At 34.1% G+C, this 20,000-nt stretch overlaps 1 protein-coding gene across 1 annotated transcript in view; it reads right to left on the bottom strand.

The window, feature by feature from the left end:
- The window catches only part of LOC142334939 (telomerase protein component 1-like), a 230,261-nt gene that overhangs the window by 2,301 nt on the left and 207,960 nt on the right, over positions 1-20,000 (bottom strand). The window contains exon 15 of the mRNA XM_075383268.1: positions 13-145. Coding sequence (XP_075239383.1) covers positions 13-145 — 133 coding nt within the window. The remainder of the gene's footprint in view (positions 1-12; positions 146-20,000) is intronic.

Below are 20,000 nucleotides of genomic sequence, written 5' to 3'. Positions count from 1 at the left end.
ATGCATACTAGCCTGCGGGAGACAGTAGGAGAGAAAGGAGTGCGGCTGACACAAGGTTGACGTCATACTTTATTTCCATAGTTCTCACAATTGATTCCATCAAAGCAGAAACTGTCTGTGGAAGAGCCTTGATCTTGCCACTAAGCTAAAATGTATCACTGAATGACTCTAGAAGCGGAAGCTATTAGATGTCACCCATTAAGTAGTCCGGTATATCACCAAATCAAAACCTCTTGTTTGACCCTGCACCTTATAGCAATGATTTTGAACGACCTATCAGAGTATTTGAAAAAAAATATAATCCTCAGAGAAACTACGCGATCCCATAAAAATGTCATCCTGGACAAAACGAAAACATTGTAACCGCAACTTTGTTGAACAGATATTTACCCGTTATAAAGTGGTCTTAGCTTCCGAATTATTTTTTATTAAATCCATCAATTCCAATTAAATTAACTATCAAGTTTCCCGAGGCTCACGTGCGTTTGTCTGAGATTATTACATATAACTGACAATGTCAGAGGAATTGCTCTCATATAACTAATCGAGGGGAAATATTATAGCCTGTTTAATTTGAAGGACCTGAAACTCCATCTGAGCCCTCCATCTAATTCAAGGTCTTAAAATACTGATTCACTCAACAAATGAAAGCTACAGTAGAACAAACATAGCCGGCAGATTGCCGGAATAGCTGCGAAAGAATAGACCTGCGTGCCATATAATAGAGATAGAAACAGATCTAAATTGAAAAAAAAATCGACGCCGCTCAAAAAACTAGGCTAAAAAACATTCAGCGATAAATTAATAAAGCTTGTTAAAATTCATTCCAAAGAAGCACATATGAGTTCCTTTGACCTTAAACAAATTCAAATTAAACTTAAGTTTTAAAGTGCAAAAGTCATTTTATTGAGTGAGGTAAGTCACGTATGATCAAAATCTAATCACGCAAATCACCTAAAAACTTTCGCTAGAGCGAGTGAGAAATGACATCACGCGCACAAATGCCGTTAGTGAGAGGAAGAAGTCATTCAGAAAATTTGACTTCTTCAGCTTTGCTGTGTGAACAAATGTAAAACGAAAAAAGAGCGTCAGGCGACGAAACAAAAAAACATAGCAGGACAAGTCCTGACCTACAATTCAAAGAATTTCCATTGACTAAACAGAAAACTAGACCTAGAACGGACTATGAATGGATTGGAAAAACCATTCAGAAACAAATCCGATCCAAAAAACGAAAAAAAAAACGATAAAAAATTGAAGTGAAATTGGCGCATGTCAACAAAAAACCACTAGCGAGAAAGCAAATTTTTGTTCAAGCACCGTTTTCTCACTCTACTTTAAATTAAGAGCGAAAAACTTTCACGCCGCAAAATCACTCTCTTTTTCGCTCCACTTCCTGTTTCGGCGTGACCAAAATCACTACTCCAATTTGACTTCAAAAATCATGAAAATGCGTGAACAGATCTTAAAAAAAGACAGCGCCCCAATACAATTCAAATTCTTTGAATTGCAAAAATTCTTTGAATTGTAAAAAGGAGAGCGCATAAATAATAGCTGTTTGAGAGGCTGAAGGCGGCTATTAAAAATAACTATCATGGTCCATAAGCTGGTATTTTAATGTAAAATTGCAGAACAGTAACCAAATGTCGTCAGAAGAATAGTAAGAATGCTCTCAAATAGCGAGTGGGAAATTCAAATTGAAAATGTAGTCTGCTTCAACCAGACCAGGGTTGAGATGTCAGGTTGTAGTTTATAGGCCTTAAAAGACTGAACATCATGCTAAAAGACTAATGTTAGAGGCCATTATAGACATCTTTGATTTTTAGAACTGGCGCAATTAAAAAAAAAACTGTCGAAACTCGGAACGATTAGACAAAATCAATCTTGGCAGAAGCGCGTAAATAACAACCGAACTCAAGTAATTATTACAAGTTTTTCGAGAAAATTAATAAGTATGAAAATAAAGTTTTAAATTCATAGCTGAAAACCAAAAAACATACCCGGCAGATTGCCGGAAAATAGCCGCCGATAATTCCAATAAGCAAGATTGGGATTGAACGAATAGAATATATTGAAAAAAAGATTTTTGTACAAAAATATTTTTTTAAGTCCGATTTATTTTGATGGCATTTCGTAGTTGAACATACTTCTGTTTCTTAGAGAGAGGCTACAGGGGCTACTATCAACAACAATAAGCATTAGAGGTGGTAACTAAGACTTATAGTAACGACGTTCAAATAGCGGGCATCTAAAATTGGGCTTTATGGGTTTATCCCGTTTCTATTTCTGACTTCAATTTTTTATACCGACTGTTCATTTTGAATTGCTTTGCTTAGCAACTGATGTTCAAATTCACTTTTAGCAGAATGAGAGAAGAGAGAAACTAGCCTAGAGAAGTCAAAAAGATTTCACGCAAAATGTCGAAAAAGCGGCAAAATGGTAAAGCGAAAAAAAGTTTGACGAAGCAAAAAAACATAGCAGGACAAGTCCTGACGTACAATTCAAAGAATTTTCATTGACTAAACAGGAAAACTAGACCTAGAATGGACTATGAGTGAATTGAGAGAACCATTTTAAAAAAATCAGAACAAAAACATAAGAAATAAACAGAAAATCAATGTCAAAATGCCGCATGTGAACACAAAAACCACTAGCGAGAAATGAAAATTTAATTCAAACAAAAAGCTAGGCCTAGAATGAGCTGTGAATGGATTTGGAAAGCCATTTAGAAAAAAATCCGATCCAAAAAATCGAAAAAACAGTAAAAATCAGAGTGAAATTGCCGCATGTGAACAAAAAAAACACTACCAAGAAACCGAATTTTTGTTCAAACACCGTTTTCTCACTCTATATTAAAATCAGAGCGAAAAAAATTCACGCCGCAAAACCACTCGCTTTTTCGCTCCATTTCCTGTTTCGGCGTGACAAAAATCACTACTCCAATTTGACTTCAAAAATCATAAAAATGTGTGAACAGATCTTAAAAAAAAAGACAGCGCCCCAATACAATTCAAATTCTTTGAATTGTAAAAAATACGAGCGCAATAATAGCAAGCTGAGAAGATGAGGGCGGCTATTAATAACAAAACAAAATTATTTTTGGCTAAATAATGGAAAAAACGGAAAGTATAGTCACAATGGATATACACTATGGTACCAGAAGGCTACGTACACCTGAAGATATTTTAAAAAGCATTACAAACATCAAATAAAATAACATTTTGATTTCAAACTTCTTCTCTAATAACGCGTCATTACAGCTTTAGGGCGTGGAGATGAATTGTAAGACGCTAGCTCACATCATTGGGCAGCCAGCTGTAACTTTATTAAAGCACTTCAACAGATGCTGTTGCAGCTCAAAAATCAAAGCAAGGATTCGATGTGAATTGAAGACTTTTGATTTGACTTTCAAGTACTGAATGCCAAAAACTGTAAGGCAAATCGAAAATGTTCTTATTAGTACAAGAAAGAATGTTCATCGCATTCTTGCTCTGTCTATTACAATCCAAAGGATTTGGATTGTTGGATTGTATTGGTGTGCCGTCTTTTTTAAGATGTGTTCACAATTTTTTCGGCTTTTTGACATCAGCATGGTGAATTTCATCACGTTGGAATAGTAAAGGGAGGTAAAAATGAGTAGTTTTGAAACATGATTTTTTCCAAGTATCTTTAATGTGGAGTGAGAAGTTGATATTTGAACAACTTTTTGGTTTTCAAAATCGATTTTTTTAAGTGTGGCAATTCGACTTCTGTTTTCAGTGTTTATTCTCTGAAGTGCTATTGCTTTGATACATTTGCGGTCTAATTGTGCCTCTCGGTAATTGTTTGAACTTTTGAGGTTTTGAAAACATTTTTTGGCACCTGCGGCAATTTGATTTTGCTGTTTTCAATGTTTCTTCTCCTGAGTGCCAATAATATGATACATATGTTTTCTAATCAAGCCTATTTGCAGTTGATTGAACCCATCGACGGGCAACCAATGCTTTTTATACTCTGACAATATTTGTTGTCAAAACAATTATTGAAAATTTTAGCCCCTTTTCTAATATAAGCTCTTATGTCTTGTGACCTAGTATCATTTAATGGAAGCATCAGTGGTTGATAATGAAACATAAAAGAACCCAATTGATTGTTTGCTGATTTTTTGTGATTTTTTGAGTTTTGAGAGCATTCATACTTTTTGTTGTCTAATCATTCCGTTTCATGAGAGACAGATCTCATGGATTGCTTGAAAGAACTTTTTCAATCAAATTATTAGTTCAGTTCAAATCTAATTCTTTTTATGACTGACTTTCAATCTTTTCAAGAAATATTATCGTCTTTTTCTGAGGTCTTTGTTTTGTTATATTTTAGTCTTCTTAATGAGAAAACCCATCGTTTGCTATGGATGCCCGATTCAGTCGAATTAAAAGATTCAGTTTTTAGCTGCTTTTTCTGTGTGAAAAATTTTGCTAATTTTTTGATATTTTTTAGTTTTTGTACTATTACTGTTTCAACGCTTAATCTCATTAAGGGCAGATTTTGTCAGTTGCTAAGGAGTACTATATTACTATTACAATCTATTTAGTCGCTTCAGTTTACAGCAATCGCTGCTAAGACTTTGACTCCTTCTTTTTTTTTAAGATTTTGACAACTGCTTTTTGGAAAAAAAAATTAATTTTTTGTTTTAAGTGTTTTTGTTGCGGTCTGTTCACATAGTCTCATAAAGAACAATAATATCTTATTAACATTCTCATAAGGCTTCTCATTTTAATCAATTTATTGGCTCTAATTTTTAGCTAACGTTTTCATTCACTCAGATACCATTTACGTGGAAAAGTTCCGGTGAATTTGAGAAACCTATCTTTGTAGTTCTATTGTCTTTTTGGATCTATTCTGTTTCGGCCCCCCAACTTAGTGAGTACAAATCTTTTATGACCCCCAGGCGCACGTGCTATTTTCTTACATAGTAACGTGCTATATAACAATATATAATTTGTAACTGGGGCTCATAAAAAACACTGCGGGAGGGGAGAAACAGTATTGATCCGTCTTTTTTTAGCCATTAGAGCTGCTGAAAAGTCTTTTTGACTTTTAATCTTTCATGATGCGCTGTGGCTAATGATTTCGGGTTGTATTTATGAGTTTCTCTTAGTTTGGCGCCACTGGTTTTCAAAGTTTCTGATCTTTGCAATTTTTCTTCAGTTTTTTACCTCTTTTGCTTTGTCATTGATATCTACAAGGTTATTGCATCAGGTACTCGTTCTAAGAATGCATAGGGTTATTTTCAGAATCATTTATTATTTTTAGGGATTCTAAAAGCACTAAAACTTGAATAACGAAATATTCTAATTTTTGTAATTTTTTGTTCAACTTTGTGCATATAGGGTCAGGGGTTTTGATGAATGCTTTATATTGATGCTGCTGTTAAATATTAATTGTAGGGTCATTAGTTGAGTCCATTTCTTGGATTGTCATTTAGTACTTGTCCTAGTATGTTTTCTATATTGTAAGATGTGTTCATGGATTTTGGTGACTTTGGGCGTCAGAAATCAACAATAATTGATGACAATACTAACACGGAAGCAGCAAAATCAGGCAAAAAACAATCTTTAACGTTGCAAAAATTGTCTTTAAAATTTTGTGAATTTTGATCGTGTCCATTGTTTCTTTATTGCCTTGTCACTGAGTTAATATTGGTTTTCTCCTTGGGCTTCGTTGAATATCTAGTGGTTAATCTTTAACAATTTCTGCAAGTAGCCAATGCTTTTAACGATTTTGCCGCCATTTGTCTCCAAAGAATATGAACTAATTTGTCTATGTATCACTTGTTATTATGTATCAAATGGTTTTTTGTTGTCATGTTACTTAGTCTCATTGGTGAAAGATCCTCATTTCGAATACAGCACAATTATATTGTCAATTTTTGGCATCAATGATTGTTAGTCATTTTTGACTAACTCTTTTTCAAAAAAAAACAAAGAAATAGTGATTTGTGCCCCCTTCGAAGTTCTTTTCGCTAACTTTTCTCCTCGTCTCATGAGGTTCGTAATGAAAATTTGTGTTCTCCAAAAGTATTTTGTTGCATGGAATCTTGTTTTACAGACTTAACACCGTTTGTTTGAAAAATATAAATTAATTGTTCATTTTGCCAGGATTATTAATTTTGTAAAAAGTTCAACGTTAGTAAATTAAATTGAAGATAGTAAATAATCTCTGATGGCAATCGATCTCCTCGCAGACTTCAATATGCGTGTATTTTTTGAGCTGGCTTTACCCAATCTTTTAACCAAAAGGGGAAAATTTTGAGTTTCGCGATAATTTGTCCCCTTTTGTTACTTTATCCCGGATTGACTTTTATATGAGGTATTGTGTACTTGAATAAATTCCCAGAAACGAGACACCAAAAAGGAGACCTTACTTATGTTTTTGATTTAGGCTGTTTTAATTTTTGGTACGGTCCTATGCACTGGTGAACTGCAAAGAGTTTTCCTATGATGAACTTGAAATCAAAGCCTTCAGTGCACGCAATTCTTTGCATTGTAATTCAGGACTTGCCCAGTTATGATTTTTTTTCAACTTAATTCACTGTAAGGGTCAATAGAGTAAGTACTTAGATTATTGTGCTGAAAATTACGAAAGAGCAATTGAGATCACGCGAAACAAGAAGTAAGGGACAAACGAAAATTTTCACCTGAAAGTCAAACCGATCACACAAAAACAGTTCTGATGAAAAGTTGTATTAAAAAATATCTACAAAAAATTTCAGCTATTAACTTTGTGCATTCGGGTCAGGGGGGTTTGTTGACTGCCTTAGATTAATGCTGCTGATAAATATTAATTGTAGGGTCATTAGTTGAGTCAATTTCTTGGATTGTTATTTGAGACTTGTCCTACTATGTTTTCTATATTGCAAGATGGAGTGTGGGGACTTTAGGCGTCAGAAATCAACAATAATTGATGACAATACTAACACGGAAGCAGCAAAATCAGGCAAAAAACGATCTTTGACGTTGCAACAATTGTCTTTAAAATTTTGTGAATTTTGATCGTGTCCATTGTTTCTTTATTGCCTTGTCACTGAGTTAATATTGGTTTTCTCCTTGGGCTTCGTTGAATATCTAGTGGTTAATCTTTAACAATTTCTGCAAGTAGCCAATGCTTTTAACGACTTTGCCGCCATTTGTCTCCAAAAAATATGAACTAATTTGTCTATGTATCACTTGTTATTATGTATCAAATGGTTTTTTTGTTGTCATGTTACTTAGTCTCATTGGTGAATGATCCTCATTTCGAATACAGCACAATTATATTGTCAATTTTTGGCATCAATGATTGTTAGTCATTTTTGACTAACTCTTTTTCAAAAAAAAACAAAGAAATAGTGATTTGTGCCCCCTTCGAAGTTCTTTTCGCTAACTTTTCTCCTCGTCTCATGATGTTTGTAATGAAAATTTGTGTTCTCCAAAAGTATTTTGTTGCATGGAATCTTGTTTTACAGACTTAACACCGTTTGTTTGAAAAATATAAATTAATTGTTCATTTTGCCAGGATTATTAAATTTGTAAAAAGTTCAACGTTAGTAAATTAAATTGAAGATAGTAAATAATCTCTGATGGCAATCGATCTCCTCGCAGACTTCAATATGCGTGTATTTTTTGAGCTGGCTTTACCCAATCTTTTAACCAAAAGGGGAAAATTTTGAGTTTCGCGATAATTTGTCCCCTTTTGTTACTTTATCCCGGATTGACTTTTATATGAGGTATTGTGTACTTGAATAAATTCCCAGAAACGAGACACCAAAAAGGAGACCTTACTTATGTTTTTGATTTAGGCTGTTTTAATTTTTGGTACGGTCCTATGCACTGGTGAACTGCAAAGAGTTTTCCTATGATGAACTTGAAATCAAAGCCTTCAGTGCACGCAATTCTTTGCATTGTAATTCAGGACTTGCCCAGTTATGATTTTTTTCAACTTAATTCACTGTAGGAGCCAATAGAGTAAGTAATTAGAATATTGTGCTGAAAATTACGAAAGAGCAATTGAGATAGCGAAACAAGAAGTCAGGGACAAACAAAAATTTTCACCTGAAAGCCAAATCGATCACACAAAAACAGTTCTGATGAAAAGTTGTATTAAAAAATATCTACAAAATTTCAGCTATTAACTTTGTGCATTCGGGTCAGGGGGGTTTATTGACTGCCTTAGGTTAATGCTGCTGATAAATATTAATTGTAGGGTCATTAGTTGAGTCAATTTCTTGGATTGATATTTGAGACTTGTCCTACTATGTTTTCTATATTGCAAGATGGAGTTTGGGGACTTTAGGCGTCAGAAATCAACAATAATTGATGACAATACTAACACGGAAGCAGCAAAATCAGGCAAAAAACGATCTTTGACATTGCAACAATTGTCTTCAAAATTTTATGAATTTTGATCGTGTCCATTGTTTCTCTATTGCCTTGTCACTGAGTTAATATTGGTTTTCTCCTGGGGCTTCGTTGAATATCTAGTGGTTAATCGTTAACAATTTCTGCAAGTAGCCAATGCTTCGACTTTCCCGCCATTTGTCTCCAAAAAATATGAACTCATTTTTTTTACTGTATCAAATGGTTTTTTGTTGTCATGTTACCTAATCTCAGTGGTGAAAGATCCCCATTTCGAATACAGCACACTTATATTGTCAATTTTTGGCATCACTGATTGTTAGTCATTATGACCAACTCTTTTTTTTTTAAAAAAACAAAGAACTAGTTAGTTGTGTCCCATTCGAAGTTCTTTTCGCTAACTTTCTCCTCGTCTCAGGAGGTTTCTAATGAAACTTTGTGTTCTCTAAAAGCATTTTGTTGCGTAGAAATTTTTTTTGCAGACTTAATACCGTTTGTTTAAGAAACATAAATTAATTGTTCATTTTGCCAGGACTATTAAATTTGTAAAAAGTTCAACGTTAGTAAATTAAATTGAAGATAGTAAATAATCTCTGATGGCAATCGATCTCCTCGCAGACTTCAATATGCGTGTATTTTTTGAGCTGGCTTTACCCAATCTTTTAACCAAAAGGGGAAAATTTTGAGTTTCGCGATAATTTGTCCCCTTTTGTTACTTTATCCCGGATTGACTTTTATATGAGGTATTGTGTACTTGAATAAATTCCCAGAAACGAGACACCAAAAAGGAGACCTTACTTATGTTTTTGATTTAGGCTGTTTTAATTTTTGGTACGGTCCTATGCACTGGTGAACTGCAAAGAGTTTTCCTATGATGAACTTGAAATCAAAGCCTTCAGTGCACGCAATTCTTTGCATTGTAATTCAGGACTTGCCCAGTTATGATTTTTTTCAACTTAATTCACTGTAGGAGCCAATAGAGTAAGTAATTAGAATATTGTGCTGAAAATTACGAAAGAGCAATTGAGATAGCGAAACAAGAAGTCAGGGACAAACAAAAATTTTCACCTGAAAGCCAAATCGATCACACAAAAACAGTTCTGATGAAAAGTTGTATTAAAAAATATCTACAAAATTTCAGCTATTAACTTTGTGCATTCGGGTCAGGGGGGTTTATTGACTGCCTTAGGTTAATGCTGCTGATAAATATTAATTGTAGGGTCATTAGTTGAGTCAATTTCTTGGATTGATATTTGAGACTTGTCCTACTATGTTTTCTATATTGCAAGATGGAGTTTGGGGACTTTAGGCGTCAGAAATCAACAATAATTGATGACAATACTAACACGGAAGCAGCAAAATCAGGCAAAAAACGATCTTTGACATTGCAACAATTGTCTTCAAAATTTTATGAATTTTGATCGTGTCCATTGTTTCTCTATTGCCTTGTCACTGAGTTAATATTGGTTTTCTCCTGGGGCTTCGTTGAATATCTAGTGGTTAATCGTTAACAATTTCTGCAAGTAGCCAATGCTTCGACTTTCCCGCCATTTGTCTCCAAAAAATATGAACTCATTTTTTTTACTGTATCAAATGGTTTTTTGTTGTCATGTTACCTAATCTCAGTGGTGAAAGATCCCCATTTCGAATACAGCACACTTATATTGTCAATTTTTGGCATCACTGATTGTTAGTCATTATGACCAACTCTTTTTTTTTAAAAAAAACAAAGAACTAGTTAGTTGTGTCCCATTCGAAGTTCTTTTCGCTAACTTTCTCCTCGTCTCAGGAGGTTTCTAATGAAACTTTGTGTTCTCTAAAAGCATTTTGTTGCGTAGAAATTTTTTTTGCAGACTTAATACCGTTTGTTTAAGAAACATAAATTAATTGTTCATTTTGCCAGGACTATTAATTTTTTAAAAAGTTCGACGTTAGTAAATTAAATTGAAGATAGTAAATAATCTCTGATGGCAATCGATCTCCTCGCAGACTTCAATATGCGTGTATTTTTTTTGAGCTGGCTTTACCCCAGCTTTTAACCAAAAGGGAAAATTTTGAGTTTCGCGGTAATTTGTCCCATTTTGTTACTTTCTCCCGAATGGCTCTTATGTTTTTGATTTAAGCTGTTTTAATTTTTGGTATGGTCCTATGCATGGGTGAACTGCAAAGAGTTTTCCTATGATGAACTTGAAATCAAAGCCTTCAGTGCACGCAATTCTTTGCATTGTAATTCAAGACTTGCCCAGTTATGCTTTTTTTCAACTTAAATCACTGTAAGAGTCAATAGAGTAAGTACTTAGAATATTGTGCCAAAAATTACGAAAGAGCAATTGAGATCAAGCGAAACAAGAAGTCAGGGACAAACAAAAATTTTCACCTGAAAAGAAATCGATCACAAAGTTCTGATGAAAAGTTGTATTAAAAAATGTCTACAGAAATTCAGCTATTAACTTTGTGCATTCGGGTCAGGGGGGTTTGTTGACTGCCTTAGATTAATGCTGCTGATAAATATTAATTGTAGGGTCATTAGTTGAGTCATTTTCTTGGATTGTTATTTGAGACTTGTCCTGCTATGTTTTCTATATTGCAAGATGTGTTCATGGAGTTTAGTGACTTTGGGCGTCAGAAATCAACAATTGATGACAATACTAACACGGAAGCAGCAAAATCAGGCAAAAAAACGATTTTTGACGTTGCAACAATTGTCTTCAAAATTTTGTGAATTTGGACCGTGTCCATGGTTTCTTTATTGCCTTGTCACTGAGTTAATATTGGTTTTCTCCTGGGGCTTTGTTGAATATCTAGTGGTTAATCGTTAACAATTTCTGCGAGTAGCCAATGCTTTTAACGACTTTGCCGCCATTTGTCTCCAAAAAACTTGAACTCATTTTTTTACTGTATCAAATGGTTTTTTGTTGTCATGTTACATAATCTCATTGGTGAAAGATCCCCATTTGGAATACAGCACACTTATATTGTCAATTTTTGGCATCAATGATTGTTAGTCATTTTTGACCAACTCTCTTTAAAAAAAAACAAAGAACTAGTTAGTTGTGACCCATTTGAAGTTCTTTTCGCTAACTATCTCCTCGTCTCATGAGGTTTCTAACGAAACTTTGTGTTCTCTAAAAGCATTTTGTTGCGTAGAATTTTTTTTACAGATTTAATACCGTTTGATTACGAAACAAAAATTAATTGTTCATTTTGCCAGGATTATTAATTTTGTAAAAAGTTCGACGTTAGTAAATTAAATTGAAGATAGTAAATAATCTCTGATGGCAATCGATCTCCTCGCAGACTTCAATATAAGTGAATTTTTTTAAGCTGGCTTTACCTCACCTTTTAACCAAAAGGGAAAATTTTGAGTTTCGCGTAATTTGTCTCCTTTTGTTACTTTATCCCGGATTGACTTTTATATGAGGTATTGTGTACTTGAATAAATTCCCAGAAACGAGACACCAAAAAGGAGACCTTACTTATGTTTTTGATTTAAGCTGTTTTAATTTTTGGTACGATCCTATGCACTTGTGAACTGCAAAGAGTTTTCCTATGATGAACTTGAAATCAAAGCCTTCAGTGCACGCAATTCTTTGCATTGTAATTCAGGACTTGCCCAGTTATGATTTTTTTTTCAACTTAATTCACTGTAAGGGTCAATAGAGTAAGTACTTAGATTATTGTGCTGAAAATTACGAAAGAGCAATTTCTACGCAAGCATTTTGTTGCGTAGAAATTTTTTTTACAGACTTAATACCGTGTTTAAGAAACATAAATTAATTGTTCATTTTGCCAGGATTATTAATTTTGTAAAAAGTTCGACGTTAGTAAATTAAATTGAAGATAGTAAATAATCTCTGATGGCAATCGATCTCCTCGCAGACTTTAATATGCGTGTATTTTTTTGAGCTGGCTTTACCCCAGCTTTTAACCAAAAGGGAAAATTTTGAGTTTCGCGGTAATTTGTCCCATTTTGTTACTTTCTCCCGAATGGATCTTATGTTTTTGATTTAAGCTGTTTTAATTTTTGGTATGGTCCTATGCACTGGTGAACTGCAAAGAGTTTTCCTATGATGAACTTGAAATCAAAGCCTTCAGTGCACGCAATTCTTTGCATTGTAATTCAAGACTTGCCCAGTTATGCTTTTTTTCAACTTAAATCACTGTAAGAGTCAATAGAGTAAGTACTTAGAATATTGTGCCAAAAATTACGAAAGAGCAATTGAGATCAAGCGAAACAAGAAGTCAGGGACAAACAAAAATTTTCACCTGAAAAGAAATCGATCACAAAGTTCTGATGAAAAGTTGTATTAAAAAATATCTACAGAAATTCAGCTATTAACTTTGTGCATTCGGGTCAGGGGGGTTTGTTGACTGCCTTAGATTAATGCTGCTGATAAATATTAATTGTAGCGTCATTAGTTGAGTCATTTTCTTGGATTGTTATTTGAGACTTGTCCTGCTATGTTTTGTATATTGCAAGATGTGTTCATGGAGTTTGGTGACTTTGGGCGTCAGAAATCAACAATTGATGACAATACTAACACGGAAGCCGCAAAATCAGGCAAAAAACGATTTTTGACGTTGCAACAATTGTCTTCAAAATTTTGTGAAATTTGATCGTGTCCATTGTTTCTTTATTGCCTTGTCACTGAGTTAATATTGGTTTTCTCCTGGGGCTTCGTTGAATATCTAGTGGTTAATCGTTAACAATTTCTGCAAGTAGCCAATGCTTCGACTTTCCCGCCATTTGTCTCCAAAAAATATGAACTCAATTTTTTACTGTATCAAATGGTTTTTTGTTGTCATGTTACCTAATCTCAGTGGTGAAAGATCCGCATTTCGAATACAGCACACTTATATTGTCAATTTTTGGCATCACTGATTGTTTGTCATTTTTGACAAACTCTTTTTTTTTAAAAAAAAACAAAGAACTAGTTAGTTGTGTCCCATTCGAAGTTCTTTTCGCTAACTTTCTCCTCGTCTCATGAGGTTTCTAATGAAACTTTGTGTTCTCTAAAAGCATTTTGTTGCGTAGAAATTTTTTTTACAGACTTAATACCGTTTGATTACGAAACATAAATTAATTGTTCATTTTGCCAGGATTATTAATTTTGTAAAAAGTTCGACGTTAGTAAATTAAATTGAAGATAGTAAAGAATCTCTGATGGCAATCGATCTCTTCGCAGACTTCAATATGCGTATATTTTTTGAGCTAGCTTTACCCCACCTTTTAACCAAAAGGGAAAATTTTGAGTTTCGCGGTAACTTGTCCCATTTTGTTACTTTCTCCCGGATGGATCTTATGTTTTTGATTGAAGCTGTTTTAATTTTTGGTATGGTCCTATGCACTGGCGAACTGCAAAGAGTTTTCCTATGATGAACTTGAAATCAACGCCTTCAGTGCACGCAATTCTTTGCATTGTAATTCAGGACTTGCCAAGTTATGATTTTTTTTCAATTTATTTCACTGTAGGAGTCAATAGAGTAAGTAATTAGAATGTGCTGAAAATTACGAAAGAGCAATTGAGTTACGCGAAACAAGAAGTCAGGGATAAACAAAAATTTTCACCTGAAAGTCAAATCCATCACACAAAAACAGTTCTAATGAAAAGTTGTATTAAAAAATATCTACAAAATTTCAGCTATTAACTTTGTGCATTCGGGTCAGGGGGGTTTATTGACTGCCTTAGGTTAATGCTGCTGATAAATATTAAATGTAGTTTCATTAGTTGAGTCATTTGTTGGACTGTTATTTGAGACTTGTCCTGCTATGTTTTCTATATTGCAAGATGTGTTCATGGAGTTTGGTGACTTTGGGCGTCAGAAATCAACAATTGATGACAATACTAACACGGAAGCAGCAAAATCAGGCAAAAAACGATTTTTGACGTTGCAACAATTGTCTTCAAAATTTTGTGAAATTTGATCGTGTCCATTGTTTCTTTATTGCCTTGTCACTGAGTTAATATTGGTTTTCTCCTGGGGCTTCGTTGAATATCTAGTGGTTAATCGTTAACAATTTCTGCAAGTAGCCAATGCTTCGACTTTCCCGCCATTTGTCTCCAAAAAATATGAACTCAATTTTTTACTGTATCAAATGGTTTTTTGTTGTCATGTTACCTAATCTCATTGGTGAAAGATCCCCATTTCGAATACACCACACTTATATTGTCAACAATTGGCATCAATGATTGTTAGTCATTTTTGACGAACTCTTTATCAAAAAAAACAAAGAAATAATGAGTTGTGACCCATTCGAAGTTTTTTTCGCTAACTTTCTCCTCGTCTCATGAGGTTTCTAATGAAACTTTGTGTTCTCCAAAAGCATTTTGTTGCGTAGAAATTTTTTTTACAGACTTAATACCGTTTGTTTAAGACACATAAATTAATTGTTCATTTTGCCAGGGTTATTAATTTTGTAAAAGTTTGACGTTAGTAAATTAATTTGAAGATAGTAAATAATCTCTGGGGCGATCGATCTCCTCGCAGACTTCAATATGCGTGCATTTTTTGAACTGGCTTTACCCCACTTTTTAACCAAAAGGGGAAAATTTTAAGTTTCGCGGTAATTTGTTCCCTTTTGTTACTTTTTCCCGGATTGACTTTTATATGAGGTATTGTTTACTTGAATAAATTCCCAGAAACGAGAAACCACAAAGGAGACCTTAATTATGTTTTTGATTGAAGCTGTTTTAATTTTTGGTATGGCCCTATGCACTGGTGAACTGCAAAGAGTTTTCCTATGATAAACTTGAAATCAAAGCCTTCAGTGCACGCAATTCTTTGCATTGTAATTCAGGACTTGCCCAGTTATGATTTTTTTCAAATTAAATCACTGTAAGAGTCAATAGAGTAAGTACTTAGAATATTGTGCTGAAAATTACGAAAGAGCAATTGAGATCACGCGAAACAAGAAGTCAGGGACAAACAAAAATTTTCACCTGAAAGTCAAATCGATCACACAAAAACAGTTCTGATGAAAAGTTGTATTGAAAAATATCCACGAAATTTCAGCTATTAACTTTGTTCATTCGGGTCAGGGGGGTTTGTTGACTGCCTTAGATTAATGCTGCTGATATATATTAATTGTAGGGTCATTAGTTGAGTCAGTTTCTTGGATTGTTATTCGAGACTTGTCCTGCTATGTTTTCTATATTGCAAGATGGAGTTTGGGGACTTTAGGCGTCAGAAATCAACAATAATTGATGACAATACTAACACGGAAGCAGCAAAATCAGGCAAAAAACGATCTTTGACGTTGCAACAATTGTCTTCAAAATTTTATGAATTTTGATCGTGTCCATTGTTTCTCTATTGCCTTGTCACTGAATTAATATTGTTTTTCTCCTGGGGCTTCGTTGAGTATCTAGTGGTTAATCGCTAACAATTTCTGCAAGTATCCAATGCTTTTAACGACTTTGCCGCCATTTGTCTCCAAAAAATATGAACTCAGTTTTTTACTGTATCAAATGGTTTTTTGTTGTCATGTTACTTAATCTCATTGGTGAAAGAGCCCCATTTCGAATACAGCACACTTATTTTGTCAATTTTTGGCATCAATGACTGTTAGTCATTTTTGACAAACTCTTTTTTTTTTAAAAAAAAACGAAGAACTAGTTAGTTGTGTCCCATTCGAAGTTCTTTTCGCTAACTTTGTCCTCGTCTCATGAGGTTTCTAATGAAACTTTGTGTTCTCTAAAAGCATTTTGTTGCGTAGAAATTTTTTTACAGAATTCATACCGTTTGTTTAAGAAACATAAATTAATTGTTCATTTTGCCAGGATTATTAATTTTGTAAAAAGTTCGACGTTAGTAAATTAAATTGAAGATAGTAAATAATCTCTGGGGCGATCGATCTCCTCGCAGACTTCAATATGCGTGCATTTTTTGAACTGGCTTTACCCCACCTTTTAACCAAAAGGGAAAGTTTTGAGTTTCGCGGTAATTTGTCCCCTTTTGTTACTTTTTCCTGGATTGACTTTTATATGAGGTATTGTGTACTTGAATAAATTCCCAGAAACGAGAAACCACAAAGGGGACCTTACTTATGTTTTTGATTTAGGCTTTTTTAATTTTTGGTATGGTCCTAAGCACTGGTGAACTGCAAAGAGTTTTCCTTTGATGAACCTGAAATCAAAGCCTTCAGTGCACGCAATTCTTTGCATTGTAATTCAAGACTTGCCCAGTTATGCTTTTTTTCAACTTAAATCACTGTAAGAGTCAATAGAGTAAGTACTTAGAATATTGTGCCGAAAATTACGAAAGAGCAATTGAGATCACGCGAAACAAGAAGTCAGGGACAAACAAAAATTTTCACCTGAAAGAAATCGATCACACAAAAAGTTCTGATGAAAAGTTGTATTAAACAATATCTACAGAATTTCAGCTTTAACTTTGTGCATTCGGGTCAGGGGGGTTTGTTGACTGCCTTAGATTAATGCTGCTGATAACTATTAATTGTAGGGTCATTAGTTGAGTCAATTTCTTGGATTGTTATTCGAGACTTGTCCTGCTATGTTTTCTATATTGCAAGATGTGTTCATGGAGTTTGGTGACTTTGGGCGTCAGAAATCAACAATAATTGATGACAATACTAACACGGAAGCAGCAAAATCAGGCAAAAAACAATTTTTGACGTTGCAACAATCGTCTTCAAAATTTTGTGAATTTTGATCGTGTCCATTGTTTCTTTATTGCCTTGTCACTGAGTTAATATTAGTCTTCTTCTGGGGCTTCGTTGAATATCTGGTGGTTAATCGTTAACAATTTCTGCAAGTAGCCAATGCTTTTAACGACTTTGCCGCCATTTGTCTCCAAAAAATATGAATTCATTTTTTTACTGTATGAAATGGTTTTTTGTTGTCATGTTATTAGTCTCATTGGTGAAAGATCCCGATTTCGAATACAGCACACTTATATTGTCAATTTTTGGCGTCAATGATTGTTAGGTATTTTTGACTAACTCTTTCAAAAAAGAAGAAATAGTGAGTTGTATCCCATTCGAAGTTCTTTTCGCTAACTTTTCTCCTCGTCTCATGAGGTTTCTAATGAAACTTTGTGTTCTCTAAAAGTATTTTGTTGCCTAGAAATTTGTTTTACAGACTTAATACCGTTTGTTTAAAAAACATAAATTAATTTTTCATTTTGCCAGGATTATTAATTTTGTAAAAAGTTCGACGTTAGTAAATTAAATTGAAGATAGTAAATAATCTCTGATGGCAATCGATCTCCTCGCAGACTTCCATATGCGTGCATTTTTTGAGCTGGCTTTACCCCACCTTTTAACCAAAAGGGGAAAATTTTGAGTTTCGCGGTAATTTGTCCCCTTTTGTTATTTTTTCCCAGATTGACTTTTATATGAGGTATTGTGTACTTGAATAAATTCCCAGAAACGAGAAACCACAAAGCAGACCTTACTTATGTTTTTGATTTAAGCTTTTTTAATTTTTGTTATGGTCCTAAGCACTGGTGAACTGCAAAGAGTTTTCCTATGATGAACCTGAAATCAAAGCCTTCAGTGCACGCAATTCTTTGCATTGTAATTCAAGACTTGCCCAGTTATACTTTTTTTCAACTTAAATCACTGTAGAGTCAATAGAGTAAGTACTTAGAATATTGCGCCGAAAATTACGAAAGAGCAATTGAGATCACGCGAAACAAGAAGTCAGGGACAAACAAAAATTTTCACCTGAAAGAAATCGATCACACAAAAAGTTCTGATGAAAAGTTGTATTAAACAATATCTACAGAATTTCAGCTTTAACTTTGTGCATTCGGGTCAGGGGGGTTTGTTGACTGCCTTAGATTAATGCTGCTGATAACTATTAATTGTAGGGTCATTAGTTGAGTCAATTTCTTGGATTGTTATTCGAGACTTGTCCTGCTATGTTTTCTATATTGCAAGATGTGTTCATGGAGTTTGGTGACTTTGGGCGTCAGAAATCAACAATAATTGATGACAATACTAACACGGAAGCAGCAAAATCAGGCAAAAAACAATTTTTGACGTTGCAACAATCGTCTTCAAAATTTTGTGAATTTTGATCGTGTCAATTGTTTCTTTATTGCCTTGTCACTGAGTTAATATTAGTCTTCTTCTGGGGCTTCGTTGAATATCTGGTGGTTAATCGTTAACAATTTCTGCAAGTAGCCAATGCTTTTAACGACTTTGCCGCCATTTGTCTCCAAAAAATATGAATTCATTTTTTTACTGTATGAAATGGTTTTTTGTTGTCATGTTATTAGTCTCATTGGTGAAAGATCCCGATTTCGAATACAGCACACTTATATTGTCAATTTTTGGCGTCAATGATTGTTAGGTATTTTTGACTAACTCTTTCAAAAAAGAAGAAATAGTGAGTTGTATCCCATTCGAAGTTCTTTTCGCTAACTTTTCTCCTCGTCTCATGAGGTTTCTAATGAAACTTTGTGTTCTCTAAAAGTATTTTGTTGCCTAGAAATTTGTTTTACAGACTTAATACCGTTTGTTTAAAAAACATAAATTAATTTTTCATTTTGCCAGGATTATTAATTTTGTAAAAAGTTCGACGTTAGTAAATTAAATTGAAGATAGTAAATAATCTCTGATGGCAATCGATCTCCTCGCAGACTTCCATATGCGTGCATTTTTTGAGCTGGCTTTACCCCACCTTTTAACCAAAAGGGGAAAATTTTGAGTTTCGCGGTAATTTGTCCCCTTTTGTTATTTTTTCCCAGATTGACTTTTATATGAGGTATTGTGTACTTGAATAAATTCCCAGAAACGAGAAACCACAAAGCAGACCTTACTTATGTTTTTGATTTAAGCTTTTTTAATTTTTGTTATGGTCCTAAGCACTGGTGAACTGCAAAGAGTTTTCCTATGATGAACCTGAAATCAAAGCCTTCAGTGCACGCAATTCTTTGCATTGTAATTCAAGACTTGCCCAGTTATACTTTTTTTCAACTTAAATCACTGTAAGAGTCAATAGAGTAAGTACTTAGAATATTGTGCCGAAAATTACGAAAGAGCAATTGAGATCACGCGAAACAAGAAGTCAGGGACAAACAAAAATTTTCACCTGAAAAGAAATCGATCACAAAAACAGTTCTGATGAAAAGTTGTATTAAAAAAACATCTACTGACTTTCAGCTATTAAACGCCAATTGCAATAGAAAAAATGATGTATAAGTACCAATATCACCTCAGTTAACACACCGTCTGAACCTAATGCTGAACTCAACTCAACTGCCTCAGAATTTTCTGTTCTCTGCAAAACAATTTTTTGAGCCTCAAAACTTCTTGAATGTGAATGGATATATGGCAGCTGATTTAAAATTGCATTATGACGTATTTGAAGTTGAAAGCTGTCACGACAATATTGTTCGCTGTACATTTACACGGCAAAAATCGCGATCTTACATGACTATCATGTCACAGTAAAATAACACGTTTTTTGTTTTAATTTTCTCAGTTCATTACGAAAGGGGGCAAACAATACGCGTCACCATTGTTGCGTTTTTGTCTCGCCAAACTTGAGCTCAAAATGCATAACATTCAGCAACGGTAGTTCATTAAATTCTGCGTAGGTTTCATCAATGATGCGAATTATACAGTCCATTTACGTGAAAAGGCAATTTATCAGTGGTATA

This window comes from Convolutriloba macropyga, chromosome 2 (assembly GCF_964194025.1).
Source record: "Convolutriloba macropyga chromosome 2, txConMacr16.3, whole genome shotgun sequence".
Taxonomy (NCBI): domain Eukaryota; kingdom Metazoa; phylum Xenacoelomorpha; order Acoela; family Convolutidae; genus Convolutriloba; species Convolutriloba macropyga.
This window is presented reverse-complemented; position numbering and strand designations above follow the sequence as displayed.